General features: G+C 41.4%; 1 protein-coding gene and 1 pseudogene across 11 annotated transcripts in view; one reads left to right on the plus strand and one right to left on the minus strand.

The window, feature by feature from the left end:
* The first annotated feature begins 994 nt into the window (after nt 1-994).
* Nucleotides 995-2,456, plus strand: LOC128627563 (40S ribosomal protein S25-like; annotated as a pseudogene).
* Nucleotides 2,457-15,094: 12,638 nt separating this feature from the next.
* Nucleotides 15,095-22,510, minus strand: part of DAP3 (death associated protein 3) — a 42,057-nt gene continuing 34,641 nt past the window's right edge. For 9 of the 11 annotated variants that reach the window (XM_053666259.1, XM_053666254.1, XM_053666260.1 and 6 more), the window contains 5 exons: nt 22,285-22,443; nt 21,687-21,746; nt 21,280-21,369; nt 16,662-16,779; nt 15,095-15,789 (listed from right to left, as the gene is read on the minus strand). In XM_053666259.1, the coding sequence (XP_053522234.1) occupies nt 15,704-15,789; nt 16,662-16,779; nt 21,280-21,369; nt 21,687-21,746; nt 22,285-22,443 (513 nt within the window). In that variant the 3' untranslated portion in view covers nt 15,095-15,703. The remainder of the gene's footprint in view (nt 15,790-16,661; nt 16,780-21,279; nt 21,370-21,686; nt 21,747-22,284; nt 22,444-22,510) is intronic. The other 2 variants (XM_053666261.1, XM_053666255.1) reach the window with 2 other exon arrangements.

The raw sequence follows: 22,510 nt of genomic DNA on the forward strand, positions 1-22,510 counted from the left end.
AATTTTGCCTGTGCACATATTACCATGGAGTGGAATTGTTGGGTCGTAAGGTTGGATATATTTAAACATGGTAGGTTACACTAAGCTGTTTTCTAAATTTCTTTACCAATTTACAATTCCACCACCAGTGTAGGGAAATTTTCAGTAGATGTTTCGTAATCTTGCCAACATTTTAAAATTTAGATCCTTATCACCAGTTTTAATTTTCCTGGTAACCAGAACGCCAGAGAGCACCTTCTGTTATGTCTATCAGCCATTTGGTTATTCATTTTTGTAAAGCGAGTGTCAAGTCTCTCGCCCATGTTTCTTTTGGGTTATCTCTTACTGATTTTTAGGAGTGGGTACTTTATTCTGCATACAAGCCCTTTGTCAAGCTATAGGTGTTGAAAATCTCTTCTTTCACCCTGGTTGCCTTTTTGTTTCTTTAAAGGGGGTGTTTTGAAGAACAGGGTTTTTGTTGTTGTAGTTGCTTTGTCTTTTTTTGAGAGAAGGGAAGGGAGGGAAAGAAATATCAATTTGCAAAACCTCTTGCATGTATCCAGACCGAGGACAAACCGGCATGCCAGTCACTACCCTCACCTACCCGGAATCAAACCAGTAACCCTTTGCTTTGCAGGTCATGTCCAACCTACTGAGCCACACTGGTCAGGGTTGAATACCATGTTTTGTTAAAGTGTCAGATTCCTGAGTTTACAAGGAGACTAAGAAAGAGGAGGGGAGGGTGAGTGTTCAGGGGTGACAGAAGAATGACAGCAAATAAATGCGGGCAGAAAGATCAAATTTACATTTATAGATTGAGGGGGAGGCTGGGAAGGGAAAAATAGACAAAAAACTACTGGAAAAATAACTAAATAAAATTAATTAAAAAAATTTATAGATTGCAGCTGTTAATTGAGGAATTTATTCAGATGACAAACATCCCCCCAATCAGGGAACTGACAGATGTTTCTCTCCCTCTCTCCCTGCTCCTTTCCCCTCTCTCTAGAATCTGAACATGTCCTTGGATGAGGGTAAAAACATACAATTCCCCCCAAAAATGCGTGATAATTTGTAGAAAATGGGATGGTTTCAGGATTTCAAAGAACCATCCAAAGATAACATTAATTACACTGGGGGGAAATGAGGGATGCCAAAATTGACCAAGTGATCAAACTTAGCATTGTTACCAGATGGGGACTGGGCCTGGAGTGGGTCTGCCTCTGGTAGTCTGTGAGTTCTTGACTTCATGCAGGAAAGATTTCACATTGATTACAGCTGGGGACAGTGAAATAAAGGAAGGGCTTAGGATAGAAGAAGCAACAGAGAGAGCCTAGGCAGGGCTGCTTTGGCTTTTTAGAAATGTTACAGGAAAGAAGCGGGGCATGCTGGACTCCATGAACTCATTTGCAGTGACAGAAAGAAGCTAAGGTAGGGCTGCTGTTCTGTAGCTCAGTGAAAAGTCAGAGAAAAAGGGGGTTTTGCAGACAGGTTCTGGGGATAAGCCCTAGACAAGCTTCTCTCTCTTCGCTTTCCTCTCTCTTTAAAATCAATCAATCAATCATTTAAAAAAAATACAGCCCTGTCTGGGTAATCAGTTGGTTAGTGCATCATCCTGATACAGCCAGGCAGGTTTGATCCTTGGTCAGGGCATATATAGCAGTCAACCAATGAATGCGTAAATAAGTTGAATAACAATTCAGTCTTTCTAATTCAAGCCCTAACCATCACTACCACCAAGATATTTTAAATATAAGTCACAAATCCTAAAGGATGATTATAGTTTACTTTTTACATTTAGGTTTTATGATCCACTTTGAATGTCTGATATGAGCAAAGTGTCAACATTATCTTTTTGTATGTACATATTCAATTATCCCATTAGTTTGTTGAAGATTATTTTCCCCATTAAAATCTCTGTTGAAGATCAGCTGGCCATGAATATAAGGGATTATTTCAGGACTTTCAAAACTGTCTTGATTAATGTAGGTTCGTATTATGTTTTGAAAATAGGAAGTCCTCCAAATTTGCTTATTTAACAAATCATTTTGCATCTTATCGAGGCAGCAGTGGTAGCAGCTGCTCTGAGTTTCACTCTGCCGCCCAAGGATAACAAGAAAGGTGCTGGAACGAAGGCCAAAAAAGACAAACACCAAGTGAACAAATCTGGAGCAAGGCAAGAAAGAAGGAGGTATCTGAAGCAAAGTTTGGGACAAGCTCAATAACCTGGTCTTTTTTGACAAAGCAACACACGACAAACTCTGTAAGGAAGTTCCTGAGTATAAACTTATAACCCCAGCTGTTGTCTCTGAGAGACCGAAGATCTCTCAGAGACAGGCCCTTGGCCAGGATCTGTCCTTGTTCCTTGGCCAGGGCTCCTTAGTAAAGGACTTATTTAGCTAGTTTCGAAGCTCAGAGCTCAAGTAATTTACACCAGAAACACTGAAGGTGGGGGTGCCTGAGCTGCTGAAGATGTATGAACAACAGATTGTACCAGCTGTCCATTTAAAAAAATCTTTTAACAAATATGTTTATTGATTTTAGAGAAGAAGGTACAGAGAGAGAGAGAGAGAGAGAAACTTTTATGTGAGAGAGAAACATTGACTGGTTGCCTCCCATACACACCCCAACCAGGGATTGAATCCCCAACTTTTGGTGTATAGGATGAAACTCCAACCAACTGAGCCACACTGGCCAGGGCCAGCCATATATTTTGAAAAATAAAACTTTATCAAATAAAAAATACTTTTGGCTATTCTAGGTTCTATTTATTTCTTATAAACTTTAGGATCAGTTGTCAATTTTTACAAAAAACTCTGCTGAAATTTTGGTATTAATTGCATTGAAATTATAGATCAACTTCCCTCAGTAATATTTTATAGGTTTGGGGTACATCTTGCACTTCTTTTGTTCAAGTTGCTAAGTACTTTACTTTCCTATTTTGAATAATTTATTTCATTTTTTAATTTTTATTGCTAGTATAGAGAAACACAATTGGTTTTTGTATATTAATCTTGAATCGTGACCTCGCTGAACTTGTTTTTAATTTTCTATGTACAGAATTATGTAATCTGAAAATAAGACAGCTTTTAGTTCATACTTTCCAATCTAGATTCAATCTAGCAATGAAGAGAAGCCCCAAGAGACCAGCTGTACGGCAGGCTTAGCATAGAGATAATAATAAATGGTGCAATAAAAGAAGCCTAAGTGGGGGGACTTGATAGGGTAGATTATGATAGAGTATTTGGAAAAAATTAAGAATTCATAATCAGCAAACTACAAAAATAATGATGGAATTCTCCAGTATGGATTTTGTATATAAATGATGCCGTAGCCATACAACATACTACTCCACATTCATGAAAAAGAATGAAGCATAGTGATTATATGAGTTTAGTCTTTCAGAGATGAATGCCAGTTTCTCAGCCTTATGTGCAGCTAAAGATCAGGTTGGCCAGTCAGGTGCAAATCCTGGTAACTGTCTTCTGATAGTGTAGGAGCCTGATTTTCCATGTTTTTGTATGGCCTCAAGTTTGTAACACATACATGGAAAAATAATTAGAACAAAGGTATAGTGAAGTCACTGAATGACATCAACTAAGGGGACTGTATGATAAGCAACAATGAAGATAGAGAGGAGGAAGTGTTTGAGCTACTGAAAAGATAAAGACTTGACCATCCATATTGGAAGGTGTATCAGTCAGGGTTCAATCACAGAAGCAGGGCTGTGTTAAAAGGGATCTGGTCAATGGATTCGAGCTTTCTAATTGTGGAAGCAAGTTAAACAGTTTCTGTAAGGCTGTTATCTTTGAGTCTGATGCTAGAATATCAGTCTAGCTAAACTGACTAGGGATGGGTCAGGGTGGAGGTTCTGCCTTCTGACTGGGAATCTTTGAGGTTTAGGAGTAGAGGAAGCTGGCCCTCCAGTTAAAAAAAAAAAGTCTACCATATATTCACAGACCGTCTCCCTCATAGTAAATTTTTCTTTAATTATTTTATTTTTATTTTTTAAAAGATCTTATTTATATTTAGAGAGAGGAGAAGAGAGGGAAAAAGAGAGGGAGAGAAACATCAATCAGTTGCCTCTCACATGCCCCCTACTGGGGACCTGGCCAGCAACTAGGCATGTGCCCTGACCGGGCATCGAAGGTAAACTTTCAGTTTGCAGCCGGTATTCAATCCACTGAGCCACACTAGCCAGGGCATAATTTATTTCTAATTTACAGTTGACATACAATATTATAGTAGTTTTAGGTGTATAACTCAGTGATTAGACATTTATATAACTTATGAAATGAACGTCCCAAAATATCTAGGACCACCTGGTACCATACGTACTTACTAGAATATTGCTGACTATACTCCCTAGGCTGCACTTTACATCTCCGTGACTGTTCTGTAACTACCAATTTGTATTTCTAAATCCCTTCACCTTCTTCACCCATCCCCCTAACTACTTTCCCATCTGGTAACTATCAAAATGTTGTCTGTGTCTATGAGTTTGGGGTTTTTTTTTTCTGCTTGTTTTTTTAAGATTGCATATGTAAGTGAAATCATATGGTGTTTGTCTTTCTCTATCTAGCTTATTTCACTTAGCACATTACCCTCTAGGTCCATCCATGTTGTCGCAGATGTCAAGGCTTCATTCTTTTTTTAATGACAAAATCATATTCAATTGCATATATGCACCACTTTGGTTGCTTCCATATCTTGGCTATTGTAAATAAAGCTGAAATAAATATATGGATGTGTATGTCCTTTCGAGTTACTATTTTGGGTTTCTTCAAGTACCCAGAAGTGGAGTTGCTGCATCCTTCTTTGTCTCTTATTGTAGCCTTTGTTTTGAAGTATATGTTGTCAGTCCCTGGCTGGTGCAGTTCAGTGGATTGAGTGCCATCTCCCAGACTGAAAAGTTCCTGGTTCAATTCTCAGTCAGGGCTCCTGCTTGGGTTGAAGGTCATTTACCCAGTTGGGGGCGTGTGAGAGGCAACCAATCAACATTCCTCTTGCACATTGATGTTTCTCTCCCTTTCTCCCTCCTTCCACCTCTCTCTAAAAATAAATAACATATTTAGCCCTGGCTGGTGTAGCTCAGTGGATTGAGTACGGGCCTGCTAACCAAACAATTGCAGTTCAATGCCCAGTCAGGGCACATGCCTGGGTTGCAGGCCAGTACCCAGCAGGGGATGCACGAGGGGCAATCATACATTGATATTTCTCTCCCTCTCTCCTTCCCTTCCCCTCTAAAGATAAATAAATAAATCTTTAAAAAATTAAATATAAAAATAAATGAACATATTTAAAAAAAGAAATAAGCCTTAGACAAAATCAAATACAATCAAAGTTGAAAAAAAAAAGTGTATGTTACCCGGTATAAGTATTGCTAACCCAGTTTTATTATGTTTTGTTACCATTTTAATGAAATATCTTTTTTTAATATATTTTATTAATTATGCCATTACAGTTGTTCTATTTCCCCCCTTCATTCCCCTCCACCCTGCACACCTCCTCCCCCACCATTCCCCCCCTTTAGTTTATGACCACATGTCTCAAGTTCTTTAGATTCTATATTTCCCATACTATTCTTGCCCTCCCCCCATCTATTTTATTTTCTTTTTTTAAAAAATATTTTTATTTATTTATCTTTAGAGAGAGGGGAAGGGCAGGAGAAAGAGTGGGAGAGAAACATCAATGTGTGGTTGCCTCTCAAGTGTCCCCCACTGGGGACCTGGCCCAGGCATGTGCCCTGAATGGGAATTGAACCGGTGATCCTTTGCTTCACAGGCCTGTGCTCAATCCACTGAGCTATACCAGCCAGGGCCCCCCCTCTCTATTTTCTACCTACCATCTATGCTACTTATTTTCTGTACCTTCTCCCCCCTTCTCCTCCTCCCACTCCCCTGTTGCTAATCCTCCATGTGATCTTCATTTCTATGGTTCTGCTCCTGATCTAGCTGTCCTCTTAGTTTGCTTTTGTTCTAGCTGTCCTCTTAGTTTGCTTTTGTTTTAGGTGTGGTTCTTAATAACTGTGAGTCTGCTGTCCTTTCACTGTTCATCTTTTTTTTAAAGATTTTATTTATTTATTTATATAGGGGAAGGTGAGAGAGAGAAATATCAATGTATGGTTGCCTTTCATGCATCCCCTGCTGGAAACCTGCCTGCAGGGAAGCAGTCTGCAACCCAAGCATATGCCCTGACTGGGAATCGAACCGTGATCCTTTAATTCACAGGCCCGTGCTCTCTCCACTGAGCTACACCAGCCAGGGCTTCACTGTTCATCTTTTTTATCTTCTTTTTCTTATATAAGTTCCTTTAACATTTCATATAATAATGGCTTGGTGATGATGAACTTCTTGAATTTGATTCTGCCTTTACTTTCATTCTGTGTATTTTGATCTGCAGTTGCTTGTAGACAGCATAAGCAAGGGCCTTGATTTTTTAATACATGCAGTCTTTATTTGTCTGTTGATTGGAACATTTAATACATTTCCATTTAGAATAATTATTGATAGATATGAATTTATTGTTATTTTATTATTCATATTTTTAATTTTTTATTCTTCTTAAAGAAACCCCTTTAACATTTTTTTGTAATACTGGTTTGGTGGTGAGAAGCTGCTTTAGCTTCTTCTGGCCTGGGGAGCTGTTCTTCCCTTCTAAATGATAGCTTTGTTGAGTATAGTGATTTTGGTTGTAAACCCTTCTTTTTCATCACTTTGAATATTTTGTACCAATCCCTTCTGGCCTGCAGTTTCTGTTGAGAAATCAGCTGACAGTCTTATGGGAGTCAGCTCCCTTGTAGGTAACTAAATGTTTTCCTCTTGCTTTTATGACTCTCTTTTCTTTAACATTTGACACTTTGGTTATCATGTGTCTTGCTGTGGGCCTCTTTGTGTTCATTTGTTTGGGATTCTCTGCAGTTCCAGGACTTTTATCTTTATTTTCTTCACCAGTTTTGGGAAGTTTTCTGTCATTATTTGTTCAAATAGATTTTCAACTTCTTGCTTTCTCTCCTGTTCTGGCACCCCCATGATGCAAAAGTTGGTATTCTTGGAGTTTCCAGAAGCTCATTATACAATCCTTTCTTTTTGGACTTTTTTCTTTTGCTGTTCTGATGATTGTTTTTTTTTTTTAAGATTTTATTTATTTAAATTTAGAGGGGAAGGGAAGGAGAGAGGGAGAGTAATATCAATGTATGGTTGCCTCTCCTATGTCCCCTGATGGGAACTGGCCTGCAACCCAGGCATGTGCCCTGACTGGGAGTCGAACCACGATCCTTTGATTCACAGGCCCGTGCTCAATCCACTGAGCTACACCAGCCAGGGCTGATGATTGTTTTCTGCCACCTTGTCTTCCAAATCACGAATTCTCTACTTCATGTGCTCTACTATTGATTCCCTGTAATTTATTCTTTTTTTAAACTTTTTAAAATTTATTTTTCAAGTACAGTTTTCTATTTCTCCCATGCCAGCCCACTCCGCCCGTGCTCCCCACCTCCCCCCATTTCCACCCTCCTTAGTTATTGTCCCTGTGTCCTTTATACTTGTTCCTCTAAATCCCTCCCATTTTTTCCCCTTAAATTCCCTCCCCTCTCCCCTCTGGTCACTGTCCCCTTGCTCTCTATTTCAGCGTCTTTGTTTTTATTTTGCTTGCTTATTTGTTTTGTTGTTTAGCTTCCTGTTAAATGTGAGATCATGTGGTATTTGTCTTTCAACACCTGGCTTATTTCACTCAGCATAATGCTTTCCAGTTCCATCCATGTTGGGTAGTAGCTCCTTCTTTCTCTCTGCTGCATAGAATTCCATAGTGTATATGTACCACAATTTTTTGATCCATTAATTTACTGACGGGCACCTAGGTTGCTTCCAACACTTGGCTATTGTAAATTGTGCTGCTATGAACATTGTGGTGCATAGGTTCTTTGAAATTGATATTTTAGGGTTCTTAGGATATAATCCTAGCAGTGAAATTGCTGGGTCAAAAGGCAGGTCGATTTTTAATTTTCTGAGGAAATTCCATACTGTTTTCCATAATGGTTGTACCAGTCTGCAATCCCACCAACAGTAAACTAAGGTCCCCTTTTCCACGCAACCTCTCCAACATTTGTTGTTTGGTAATTTATTCTTTTATTTATTCTTTAACTGACTTTATTGGGATGATATTGGTAAATAAAATTATATAGGTTCAGTCTCTGTAATCCTTTATTTTTATGAGTATATCCTTCATTTCTGACTGGTTCTTTTTATGGTTATGTCATGTTATGCTGTTGAAGTTTTCTTTTTTAAAAAAGATTTTTTATTGATTATGCTATTACGGTTGTCCCATTTTCCCCACTTTATTTCCCCCCACCCTGCACATCCCCTCCCACCCACATTTCCCTAATTTATTTCATCTTCAGGGATGGTACATATAAGTTCTTTGGCTTCGACTTTTCCTGTAACATTCTTTTTCTTTGTTTGTTTTGGGGTTTTTTAAAAAAATATTTTATTGGTTATGCTATTACAGTTGTTCTATTTCCCCCCTTCATTCCCCTCCACCTTGCACACCCTCCCCCACCATTCCCCCCTAATTTAGTTTATATCCATATGTCTCAAGTTCTTTAGATTCTATATTTCCCCTACTACTCTTCCCCTCCCCACTATCTATTTTCTGCCTACTGTCTGTGCTACTTATTTTCTGTACCTTCTCCCTCTTTCTCCTCCTCCCACTCCCCTGATGCTACCCCTCCATGTGATCTTCATTTCTATGGTTCACTCCCGATCTAGCTGTCCTCTTAGTTTGCTTTTGTTTTAGGTGTGGTTCTTAATAACTGTGAGTTTGCTGTTCTTTCACTGTTCATGTATTTTATCTTCTTTTTTCTTAGATAAGTCCCTTTAACATTTCATATAATAAGGGCTTGGTGATGATGAACTCCTTGAATTTGACCTTATCTGAGAAGCACTTTATTTGTCCTTCCATTCTAAATGAAAGCTTTGCTGGATAGAGCAATCTTAGTTGTAGGTCTTTGGATTTCATTAGTTGGAATAATTCTTTCCAGCCCCTTCTTGCCTGTAAGGTCTCTTTTGAGAAATCCACTGACAGTCTGATGGGAACTTTTTTGTAGGTGACTGTCCCCTTCTCTCTTGCTGCTTCTAGAATTCTCTCCTTCATTTTAATCTTGGCTAATGTAATGATGATGTGGCTTGGTGTGTTCCTTCTTGGGTCCAACTTCTTTGGGACTCTGTGCTTCCTGGATTTCCTGGAAGTCTATTTCCTTTGCCAGATTGAGGAAGTTCTCTTTTATTATTTGTTCAAATAAGTTTTCCACTCATGGGTGTTCCTCTTCCCCTTCTGGTACCCCTATAATTTGGATGTTGGAACGTTTCAAGATGTCCTGGAGGTACCTAAGCCTCTCCTCATTTTTTTTTTTTTTGAATTCTTGTTTCTTCATATTTTTCTGTTTGGCCATTATTTGCTTTCTTCTGGTCCACTCGATTGATTTGAGTCCCAGTTTCCTTTCCATCACTACTGGTTTCCTGTGCATTTCCCTTCATTCAATTAGTATAGCCTTCATATGTTCCTCTAGTTTGTGACTAAAATCAACCAGTTCTGTGAGCATCCTGATCACCAGTGTTTTGAACTGTGCATCTGATGTGTTGGCAATTTCTTGTTCGCTTAGATTTATCGGCTCTGGGGCTCTGAGTTGTTCTTGAGCCTGTTACGTATGAGGAGGGGAGCCTTAGGTGTTCACCAGGGCGGGGCCACCCAGATCACTCGTTTGTGATGCTCTTATGGGGGGGCGGGTTCAGAGAGGGACAATAGCGGTCCCCTCTGCTGCTTCCCACTGCTGGGGCCTGCGCGATCTGTCTCACTGATCACTCCTTCGCTGGTTTATCTGAGCGCTAATGTGTGACCAAAATCAGCCTGCCACCTTGTGCCCTCAGCGGGTCCACCCGTCGCTACTCCACACCTGGGATTTGTCCTCGGCTGCCTGCGCATCTTGGTTGGTCTGGTGGGTCTTTCCTGCCCAACCCCACTCTGCTGCTGGCTCTGCCCCTCTTACCGGTCTGGCTGAATGGTTCGTTGTTGTTGGACTTCAGTATAGTTCAATTTTCTGTGGTTTGGCTGCGTTTTTGTTGCTAAAACTTTGTAGATTTTAAACTTGGTTGTGCGAGAAGGCACAATGTTTCCACCTATGCCTCCATCTTGTTGGAAGTCTCCCTTCTATAGTGTTAACTTCCCCCTGTTTATTTTCTCCCTACCATCTATGCTACTTATTCCCTGTACCTTTCCCCCCTCCTCCTGCCCCCACTGCTAACCTCCATGTGATCTCCATTTTTGTGTTTCTGTTCCTGTTCTATTTGTTTGCTTAGTTTTTTTTTTTAAGGTTTGATTGTTAATAGCTGTTAGTTTGTTGTCACTTTAGTGTTCATATTTTTTATCTTCTTTTTCTTAGATAAGTCCCTTTAACATTTCATATAATTAAGGTCTGGGCGATGATGAACTCCTTTAACTTGACCTTATCTGCTCTTCCATTCTAATGATAGCTTTGCTGGATAGAGCAACCTTGGATGTAGGTCCTTAGAGCAATCTTTGGTTGTAGGTCTTTAGATTTCAAGGACTTGAACATTTCCAGCCTTTGCCTGTAAGGTCTCTTTGAGAAATCAATGACAGTCTGATGGGGACTCCTTTGTAGGTGACTGTCCCCTTTAGCTCTTGCTGCTTCTAGGATTCTCTCCCTTCATTTTTATCTTGGCTAATGTAATTACGATGTGCCTTGGTGTGTTCCTTCTTGGGTCCAACTTCTTTGGTACTCTCTGAGCTTCCTGGATTTCCCTGGAAGTCTATTTCCTTTGCCAGATTGGGGAAATTCTCCTTTATTATTTGTTCAAATAAGTTTTCCACTGGTGGCTGTGCCTTTCCCCCTTCTGGTACCCCTATAATTCGGATGTTGGAGCATTTAAAGATGTCCTGGAGGTTCCTAAGACTCTCCTCATTTCTTTGAATTCTTGCTTCTTGACTCTTTTCTGTTTGGCCATTATTTGCTTTCTTCTGGTCCACTCCATTGATTTGAGTCCCAGTTTCCTTTTCATTGCTATTGGTGTCCTGTGCAATTCCATTCATTTCACTGAGTTTTGCCTTCATATATTTGTCTAATTTGTCCGTATAATCAACCAGTTCTGTGAGGATCCTGATCACCAATTTTTTAAACTGTGCGTCTGTGAGTTTTGCTATTTCTTCATCGCTTAGATTTATTTCTGGGGCTCTGAGATCCTCCTGCGCCATTCTTGGTCTGTTCGGGCCCTTTAAGTGTGAGAAGCCACGGCTTGGCTTCCCAGGTCGCTGGGTTGTGACGCTGTATGTGGGGGCGTGGCCAGAGCGGGGGAAATGGCGACCCCCTCTGCCGCTTCTCACAGCTGGGTGCGGAGGAGCAGTGCCTTAGGTGGTTCACCTGGGCCGGGCCACTCAGAGTCGCTGGGTTATGACGCTGTATGTGGAGGTGGGGTCAGAGCAGGGAGATGGCGTCGCCCTCCACTGCCGCTTGCCGTGCGGACTTGCCGGCCCGGTCCAACCGCCCACCCCTTCAGAATTTTGAATACTTCTTTCCAGCCCTTTCTTGCCTGCACAGTGTCTTTTGAGAAATCAGCTGATAGCCTTATGGGAACTCCTTTGTAGGTAACTGTCTCCTTTTCTCTTGCTGCTTTTGATTCTTTCCTTCTCTTTAATCTTGGCTAATGTAATTATGATGTGCCTTGGTGTATGCTTCCTTGGGTCTGACTTCTTTGGGACTTTCCAAGCTTCCTGAACTTCCTGAAAGGCTATTTCCTTTGCCAGATTGGGGAAGTTCTTCATTGTTTCTTCAAAGAAGTTTTCAATTTCTTGCTCTTCCTCTTCTCCTTCTGGCACCCCTATGATTCGAATGTTGGAATGTTTAAAGATGTCTTGGAGGTTCTTAAGCCTCTCCTCATTTTTTCAAATTCTTGTTTCTTCATCCTGTTCTGGTTGAATGTGTATTTCTTCCTTCTGTTCCAAATTGTTGATTTGAGTCCTGGTTTCCTTTCCATACGGTTGGTTCCCTGTAGATTTTTCTTTATTTTACATAATGCGACCTTCATTTCTGCCTGGGTCTTTTTTTATGCTGTTGAAGTATCCAGTGAGTTCCAGGAGCATCCTGATAACCAGTGTTTTGAACACTGTGCATCTGATAGGTTGGTTATCTCATCATCACTTAGTTGTATTTTTTCTGGAGCTTTGAATTGTTCTTTCATTTGGATATTTTTGTTTCCTCTGCGGACCTGCTACATACTTTGGGGCAGAGCCTTAGGTAGTCATCAGGGCAGGGTATCCCACATCATTGCTTTGTAATGTTCAATGAGGGTCAGGGGTCCAGGAGGGAACTATGGCACTTCGTCTGCTGATGGTTTTCAGTCACTTTTCCCGCTAACCACAAGCAAATTGGACCCTCCTGGTGCTGATTCCCCTGTGAGTGGGCTTGTGTACATTTTAGGACCCTGTGGGTCTCTCTAATGAACTCTCTGGTGAGGCTGGAAATTTCTCCCACCGCCTCAACCCCCACAGGTGTTTTCAGTCAGAGGCTTTGAGGCTTTATTTTCCTGCACTGGAACCCTGGGTTGTGCAGTCTGTCTCACTCCTCAGTTGTTCCTCCTGGTTTATCTGTGTGTGAATGTGGGACTGCCCGGTTCACAAGCCACCACCTCGCTGGGTCCACCAGCCACCACTTTGCCTCAAGTCCTCTGTGTCTGGCTGCCTGTTGCCGCCCCTCCTACCGGTCTGGATGAATGTGCCTTCTTTAACTCCTTGGTTGTCAGACTTCCATAGTTTGATTTTCTGTCAGTTCTGGTTGTTTTTTGTTTCAAATTTGTTGTTGTCCTTGTTTTGGTTGTTCGAGGAGGCACACTGTGTCTATCTGTGCCTCCATCTTGGCCAGAAGTTGCTATTGAAGTTTTCAGTAAATTCCTGGAGTATCCTTGTAGCTATTGTTTTTTGTTTTGTTTTTAAGATTTTATTTATTTATTGTCAGAGAAAGGGGGAGGGAAACATCAATATGTGAGAGAAACATTGATCAGTTACCTCTCACACACCTCCAACTGGGGACCTGGCCCACAACCTAGGCATGTGCCCTAATCCCAAATTGGACTCACAACGTTTTGTTTTCTAAACCAGTACTCAATCCACTGAGCCACACCAGGCAGGATGTAAGTATTGTTTTGAACTGTTTCTGATAGTTTGCTTGTCTCTGTTTCATTTAGGCTGCTTCCCTGTGTATGTGTCTATGTATTAGGTAGAACTGCTCATCTCCCTGACTTATGTAGTGGCCTTATGTAGTAGATGTCTCCTAGTGTTCAGTGGCACAGCCTCCTTGGTCACCTGAGTGGGTGCTCCAGGCACATCTCCTGGGCTGTGTGCACTGTCTTGTTGTAGTTGGGTCTTGATTGTTGCTGCCACATACTAGGAAGGGTTGATCTCAGGTATATAGGCTGCAAGGACTGGCTGAGTGTAGCAGAGAATTGCTGTATAGGGACCAATCCCACAGAGCAGGTCTTGCTACAGTAGGGCCTTTGGGGCTTGCAGTGTGCATCCTGAATGTATCACTTGTGCAGGTGGTTGGACTGTAGTCCAGTAGAGCCTTAAGCTGTACACTGGGTATACTGGCTCTGGCGGCTTCTCTTAGGTGCAAGGTCAGCCACTGACTGTACCCTGCCCAGGCCCACCTGACATGAAGCTACAGTGCAGTCTGCAGATGGCTGCTACATGTGCTGGTCTTACAGGGACCCAGGAGAGGCCAAGTTGCAAACTGATGCTGGCTGCTGCTAGTGCTGGGCCCAAGGCAACTTAGCAAGAGGTGTGGGGTATGGTGAGGCTACTAGATGCTAATTTGAGAGATTTTAGGAAAATGTGAAGCTTGAGGGAGGAGAGGTGATTTGCATGGAAAAGCCACTGGAAATATCTTGGATGGGCCACCAAGTGAGGTGGGGTGGGGGTCTCATGGAATCGCCAGGGTGGGGCAAAACACATAGCCGGGTTGTTGAAGACTCTGAGATGGCACCTGCCTAGTGTTTCTATGGGGAGAGGATTTTGCAATGGAATAATGGCCTGCGCCAGCACTTCCTTCAGACAGTTGCCCCTCCAGCTCTCATCCTGAAGCCAGACAGTTCAGTTCCTCCCCTTCTGCCCCAGTGATAGAGCTCAGGGTGAGTGAATTGAGTAGATGTGAGTGAGGGCCCTTTAAGAGGGACTTGAACTACAGGAGCCTCCATCTCAATTCCCCTTCTGCCCCAGTGATAGAGCTCAGGGTGAGTGAATTGAGTAGATCTGAGTGGGGTCCTTTAAGAGGGACTTGAACTACAGAATCCTCCATCTCAATCAGTCATAATCCCCGCTGGTTTTCAAATCCAAGAAGTTATGGGGACATCTCTTCCTGGCACTAAAACCCTGGGCTGGGGGGTTTTAATGAGGACCCAGGACCTGTCACTCCTCTGGGAAGACCTCTACAGCCGAGAGATCCCTCCCAATCTTTAACCGCGCTCGCATGATCAGGCCGTTCAGTGTCTCTTTTCTCCTACCAGTTACAACATAGCTTCTTCTGTATGTCCTTAAAGAGCTTCTTTTCAGCTAGATCCCAGGCATTCTGCATGATGGTTGTTTTGTAATTTAGTTGTAATTCTGATATGGTTGTGGGAGGTTCCAAGTACCATGTTTACCTATGCTACAGTCTTGACTTGAACCCCCATAGTAACCTTCCAACTAAAGCCTTATAAAATCCAAGTTATAAACGGTAGCCGCCTATCACTTAATAGGTACCTACAATGTGTGAGACATTTTACATATACTATGTGATATAATTCTCAAGAAATCCCTGACAGTGTGGCATTATTATTACTCTAAGAAAAGGTGAACTTAGAGAAGGAAATGGGAAGGGTAAGAGACCCCTAAGACAGACAACAAATAAGTGGTAAATTTGGGACACAAACTCCTGTTTATACCAACACCCTGGGTGTGGTCAGCAAATTAAACTCTAGTGAAACTGATTTGAGTCATTATTTTCTCAAATCTCCCAAAGATGGTACAACACAGCTAGTACTGCTCTATATGCATTAAGGATAAGTTAATACTGGCACACAATGCACACTGTAGGAGTTTATTACTTAATTCTTTCAGAAACATGTATGAAGGGGCTGTACCAGACAGAGCTGCCAGATTCTGGTGGGGTTTCAGGAAGGTTCACAGAGAAGGCTGACAAAAGTGTTAACAGGAAGTGAATGGGAAGAGTTTGGGAGGGCGAAGTTAAGCTGTGAATGTCATGCTCCTGAACTGAATAAAGTCTGGAAAATAGCACTACTGGAAATTTCTGTGGACTTTAGTCTCTTTACATACCCAAGAAGCAGAATGCCAGAGAAATTCAATTTGGCCAATCTGAAGACTCTTTCCTCTTATAAATCTAACACAGCATTTTAAGAAAGAAACTTAATTTAATTATAGGGAAAGGATTCATGGTTAATTAAAATGTGAAAACCACATATAATAAACTGACATTAATTTCAGGAACAAGAGGATGTCTCATTCCCAATATAGTCATGTTAGAAGGAAGCAATTTTAGCACAGGGTGGGAGCCGACTGCAGTCCTGTTCAGCCCCACGGGCTCTTCACATGTGTTGTGGAACTCCCTGTTGGACTGGGTCTCTTAAAGGGAATTCCCATTGTCTTCCACCTGTGTTGTGACTTCGGCTTAGAGGTAGGCACACAGCCGCTCCAGCTGCCCAGGATTCGCATTACTTAGGAACAGCAGTTCCTTTTTCCCTTCTTCCGTGTAAGCTAAAATGGAATAAAACATATTAACTGACAGTTTTCTCCTGCAGCATTATGTTACCCAGAAAATTCTGTGGTCAGAGGCTCTAGCATCCAAATCAGCACCCGCTTTCTGTCTCTATTCTTTCAATCCAGCATCTATCTCTCCTGCTGCTCCAAGAATATGTTCTGGACTTGAGGACTTTGTCAAATCTCCCAACCCCTCAGAAATCTCTCTATGTTTCCCAAACCACTATTGCCGCAGCTGCTTTATATTTTTTCCTTTATTCAATATCCTATTCCAAGTGCAGCTACTTCTCTAGCAATAGAATGACCTTTACTTTTCCACTACATCATTCTACCCTTCCCCATTCCCAAGTTGAGGAGAAGGATAAAAAGAACAGCTGGAATTCTGTCATGTACACAGACTAGGGCAGGTACAGCAAGGGTCTGGTTTGCTGTGGGGGTGGTTTCTCACACACTATCAGTTATTCTGTGGGTGGCCTAGCATATAAGTCAATTGAAGTTTGCTGAATGATAAATAAAATGCAACAATGAACAAAAAAGATTAAAGCAGCAAAGAAAAAGAAAGAAAGAAAGAGAGAGAGAGAGACAGAGAGAGATGTAACAACGAGAGTGGGGTAGCCACCCAAACTAAATGGAGGCACTTGGTTTGGCCTCTTGTAGCATGAGCATCTTCTTCTGGGTGCTTTTAGGACCATCGCCCCTAGCATCACACCTTTTTGAACCACCTAATCTGCAGAAAGAAGTCAAGATAAAGGAAAAGAGGAAATACAAATTACAGGCTGCTGTTGAGGGAAGGAGAAATCAAGGCTCTGGCTCAGTGGGACTCTTCCTGAGACCATAAAGCTCTTATATGAAAAAATTTAACAACTGACCTTTCTCATGTTGGAGCCAATTGTTTTCCAAATAATACTGAATACAACTTTCAAATTCTTTTGGATTATAGTTGGAAACCAGGATAGGAATAAAAGGGTCAAGGGCATCAAATCCTTCCTGTAGAAGAAAAAGGATAAAGATATATTGACTGTTAAGTGACAAATGAGCAGGAAAAAAGGGGGGAGGTGGTGTGACAGGTCAGCAGAGAGACCAATTTTATTAACTATTTTCACGTCAAGGCCTTTGCTTTTCTTCCCACTTGGGCCATCCTGCCTTACATGGGGCTCCACACAGAGAGGCTGGCAGCTGCTGCTCTGCACGGCCATGAGTATTGTATTTCACAAGAATACTTGAGGGGCGATTCCACTTGTTTGAATACATATATATGCACACATACATAAACATATACACATTTTAATTTTTCATAGTTCTGAATTCAACAGTTAACAGTTTTCACAGTTCATATACTCAAAAAACAAAACAAAACAAAACAAGGATGTGGAAAAGACTCTAAATGGAACATAAATAGAAACAAATTAAGCAATCAAACTGTACAGTAGTACCCCTTACCCACTGGGGATACATTCCAGCACCCCCAGTGGGCTCCCAAACCTGCAGATTACTAAATCCTATATATACTATGTTTTTTCCCTATACATACATACCTTTTCTCCCAAAGGAAGCACCTACAGCTTCTCTTTGGCATACCTGAACTGCATCACTGCTCTTATGCTTTGGGGCCATTATGAAGTAAAGCAAGGGTTACTTGAACACAGGCACCGCGACACTGCAAAGGCGGGTAGTAATCATGACTAAGTGACTCACGGGCAGGGAGCATGCACAGCATGGGCATTCTAGACAGAGATGACTCGTGTCCTGAGCAGAATGGGGGATGAAATCTGATCACATTACTCAGAAGAGTGTCCAGTTTAAAACTTATGAGTTATTTATTTCTGGAACTTTTAATTTAATATTTTCAGACCACAGTTGGCCGCAGGTAAATGACACTGTGGAAAATGAAACCAGGTGTAAACGGGGACTACTGTATCTTAAATTTCAAAATAGAACACTGAAGGGATAAGGGAAACTAACTTAACCTCTTTTTAAATTGTATTTTATTTTGATATTAAATATTATTTTGTATTAGTTTTAGGTGTATACGTTACTTTTCGCCCCCCCCCCCCCCCATCGGCCCTCCCCACTAATTATTTAACTCTTTTTTTTTTTTTATCTCCCCTGAGAAGCACCTTATCTGTCCTTCCATTTTAAATGAAAGTTTTGCTGGATAGAGCAATCTTGGTTGTAGGTCTTTAGATTTCATGACTTGGAATACCTCTTTCCAGCCCCTTCTTGCCTGTAAGGTCTCTTTTGAGAAATCAGCTGACAGTCTGATGGGGACTCCTTTGTAGGTGACTGTCCCCTTAGCTCTTGCTGCTTCTAGGATTCTCTCCTTCATTTTTATCTTGGCTAATGTAATTACGATGTGCCTTGGTGTGTTCCTTCTTGGGTCCAACTTCTTTGGTACTCTCTGAGCTTCCTGGATTTCCTGGAAGTCTATTTCCTTTGCCAGATTGGGGAAATTCTCCTTTATTATTTGTTCAAATAAGTTTTCCACTGGTGGCTGTGCCTTTCCCCCCTTCTGGTACCCCTATAATTCGGATGTTGGAGCGTTTAAAGATGTCCTGGAGGTTCCTAAGACTCTCCTCATTTCTTTGAATTCTTGCTTTTTGACTCTTTTCTGTTTGGCCATTATTTGCTTTCTTCTGGTCCACTCCATTGATTTGAGTCCCAGTTTCCTTTTCATTGCTATTGGTGTCCTGTGCAATTCCATTCATTTCACTGAGTTTTGCCTTCATATATTTGTCTAATTTGTCCGTATAATCAACCAGTTCTGTGAGGATCTTGATAACCAATGTTTTAAACTGTGCGTTTGTGAGATTTGCTATTTCTTCATCGCTTAGATTTATTTCTGGGGCTCTGAGATCCTCCTGCGCCATTCTTGGTCTGTTCGGGCCCTTGAAGAAGTGGTGCCTTGGATTCCCAGGTCGCTGGGTTGTGACGCTGTATGTGGGGGCGTGGCCCGAGCGGGGAAATGGCGACCCCCTCTGCCGCTTCTCACAGCTGGGTGCGGAGGAGCAGTGCCTTAGGTGGTTCACCTGGGCCGGGCCGCTCAGAGTCGCTGGGTTATGACGCTGTATGTGGAGGTGGGGTCAGAGCAGGGAAATGGCGGCGCCCTCCACTGCCGCTTGGGCGAGTTCCCTCCTCCTTCCGAAGCCTACAGCCGTCTCTCCCAGCCCCCGAGGGAACCGACCCGGTTGAGAACCCCAAGTTAACTTCTAAACAGAACACTGGTTTAGGTTAAAGACAAAAAGTACTTAAAGACTGTGCTCCAGTTCATAGCTATTTTTTGTAGAGTCAAGGGTTAGTAATTCTGAAACTTTTACTACAACCTAAGACAGAGCTAACAATTAAATATTTTGTGGATAATAACAAATTTCTTTTACTAAAAATTAAAAAATATTTTATTTATTTTTAGAGAGAGGGGAAGGTGGGGAGAAAGTAAGGGAGAGAAATATCCACTAACTGCCTCTTACACGCCCCTGACTGGGAAGCTGGCCCGCAACCCAGGCACGTGCCCTGACTGGGAACTGAATCAACAACATCTTGGTCTGCAGGCCAGAGATTAATCCACTGAGCCACACCAGCCAAGGCTAACAGCAGATTTCTTATTGTTCAAGATGAGGGTTATAAATATGGAAAAGGGGAAGGATATTTACTGTGAATGCTGTGATGCTCGCCTGGAACTGGAACTATCAGTAAGAACTCATGGTTTATTTATTTTTTGTGGACTTTGTTTTATTATTTTTTTCTTTTTTCCCTTTGTTTTGTTTTTTTACAACACAGACACAGATATACATGTATGGGTACGTACATATAAGCACATATATGCATACAGTCCATATACACCTGAATATTACACACACCCATTTACCAACTCTGCTGGAGGGCCCAGAAGTGACACTCCAGTAACATTAAGTACACCTAGCATCCCTGACTTCTAAATACCATTCTCCTGTAAACGGAATCAAGGGTCCTAGGAGAAATGGCTAATTTTAAAACCGGGGCACAGAGAGTACAGATAAACCTGAAACTTACTCTTATTCTGAAAAGAAACAGAGAAAGAATGACATGTACATGTTAAAAGGTCACAGAAGCCCTGACCAGGTGGCTCAGTTGGTTGGAGCATTGTTCCATGATCCAAACGGCTGTGGGATTCAATTCCTGGTTGGGGCACACACCTAAGTCACAGGTTCGATCTCTGGTCAGGGTGTGTCCAGGCGGCAAAAGCCAACTTGAAGGGGCTCCTACAGGCTGAATCTGGGAGAATTTAAGCACCAACATAAATAATGATAGTAAAGGTTAAGGGTCCACATGCACCGAAACAAATAAACACATAAGGGAGAAAGGAAAGTTCTTACACATGATAGAAAGCCAACTGACAGATTTAGAGGAAATGACAGAACTAGAAAACGTCTATTTTGTAATTATTATAATAACTGATTTAGGGAAGAATCATCAATGTACACTAAAACTCGTAAGTTTGAGTATAAATTTGAGAAGTAACAGGACATTAACCTAGTCTCAAAGTGTACCTCCACAAGGTAGTTATTCATTATAAAAGTAAAAGTAACTCTAGTGAGGAGAAACTAAGTGGATAACCTTAACCAAGTGTTCCAAGTTACCTCCGCCAGTGGTCGGAGAAACAGGTTTCATGTGCCTCCTAATATTATGCACTAAGAACACATATCACTCCTGAAATCACATATTATCAGGAGAAAACATCAGACATTCTCATAAAATAACCCTTAAGATAACTGGCATGAATTCTTCAAAAACAGAAATATAAATATTAAGATTATAAAAGAGACTATGGCAGATTAAAGGAGACAAAAGAGAGATGACAACTAAATGCCATACACTGCCCAGGACTTTTTTCCTGTAGAGAGTATACTGGGGCTCTGACCAGTGTGGCTCACTGGAGTGGGCGCTGTTCCCACAAACTGAAAGGTTGCTGGTTTCATTTCGTGTCAGGGCACATGCCTGGGTTGCCAGCCAGGTCCTCGGCTGGTTTTTCTTACATACTGATGTTTCTTTCTTTCTCTTTCTCTCTCCCTCCCCCTCTCTCTAAAAATAAATAAATAAATAAAATCTTAAAAAAAAAAAAAAGAATATACTGGCAAAATCAGAGTAAGTTCTATGGATTAGTTAACAGTATTATATCAATAGCAATTTCCTGATCCAGATAATTGTGCTATGGTTATACACTGGGATGTCTCTGGTTTTAGGCAGTACATATGACTTAGAGATAAGGAGGCACTGTGTCTCAGGTTATTGTCACAGGTTTCTATGATTTATTTTTATTTTTCTGAAATTCAGAAAAAAACAAATGGAGAGAGAAGAATAAAGCAAATAATGGTAAAGTGTTAACATTTTAGGAACCTGGGTGAATTTATACAGGAATATAATTTTTCTCCAAGTCTGAAATTATGTCAGAAAAAGAAAAGTCTTTACAAAGAATGACCATCTGAGGAAAAACAAATTTGCCAGTGATCTGACCTTTCCTAGCAGCTCCTGGGGCAAAAAGGCTTTCCGGGGTTTAAAAAGGGACCCAGTCTGGCTCAGAGTCAGCACGATGGCACCTCCGCTCTGAAAGGAAGGAGAAAAAGCCAAATTAGATAAAGCTAAAAAAGATAGAGGATATAAAAACACTTTGAACAATTGCAAGCAAAGTAATCACACTAATATTTAAATAAAATGATTTTGAATAAGGTTGTTTCAGTCAAGTGGAAAGATGAGAAACCAAATACATAGATTTTAAACTTGGTACAGTTATGGGAATTAAACATAAGAATTTTTTGTCCATAAAACTAGTGACTGGAAGGTACTAGCAATAAGGTAGTTGTAGATCTTTAAAATAAAAATACATTTCGTTATGAAATGTGTTAGGTATCATATGCACTCACCCAATCATTTTTCACCATTTTCCTCAAGTTGTAAATAAGTGCTAGTTCCTCTGGCGCGATCTGCTCATTGGTCAATATTTGAGGGGGAGGGAATGGGAGCAGAAAAAAAGAGACCATTGCTTGCTTTGCCTGGATGCTCCCTGAGTCAACTGAACTGACAACTAAAAATCTCCTCAATGACCTGAAGGTACAGCCTCTGAGATAAGCTACATAGTTGCTGTCCCTAAAACTGCTGTGCTTCTGGAAGTTAAAAACAGTCCCTAAGGGAGGAAACCCCCATCACCCCAAATCAGTCCCTCCCTCGATGCTTCTGATCTTCCCTGCTTAGACCACACAGCCTCATTTTTAAGAGACTAGAAAGAAAAATTTGACAACGGAAGAAAAAATAGCTTCTGCTGTCATGCTGTTTTCAAGATAATCTTAGTTTTCGGTGGATAGTGGAACTTGGTATCACCTCCTTTAATTCTCTTTTCACTATACATCTTAATTCATACAATCCCAGAGCAAGAAAATATATCGCATGTTTATTAAGCCCCAGCCTATGTGTGTGATGTCAACAGAAATCAGTGAAACCAGAACAGAGAAACTGTTTCCCTACTGGGCTTTTATCTTCTCTTTCCAGTGTGGTCCTCCCCCAGAGAGCATTGACTCCATCCACTGCCACCAGGAGGTGAAAAATACCCAGAGAGCTTTGCCTCTTTAGCTCTTTGAGCACAATCCCGACGGCATCTGTGGCGTTCCTCACCCGTGTTATGCCCTGTAGCAAAGGGAGACAGTGGCTTACAGTCCTGTCTGGGAGAGGCCTCCCTGGTTTGGGCACAGCA

The sequence above is a fragment of the Artibeus jamaicensis genome, unplaced genomic scaffold, assembly GCF_021234435.1.
Source record: "Artibeus jamaicensis isolate MK-2021 breed Jamaican fruit bat unplaced genomic scaffold, CSHL_Jam_final contig_447, whole genome shotgun sequence".
NCBI classification, from domain to species: domain Eukaryota; kingdom Metazoa; phylum Chordata; class Mammalia; order Chiroptera; family Phyllostomidae; genus Artibeus; species Artibeus jamaicensis.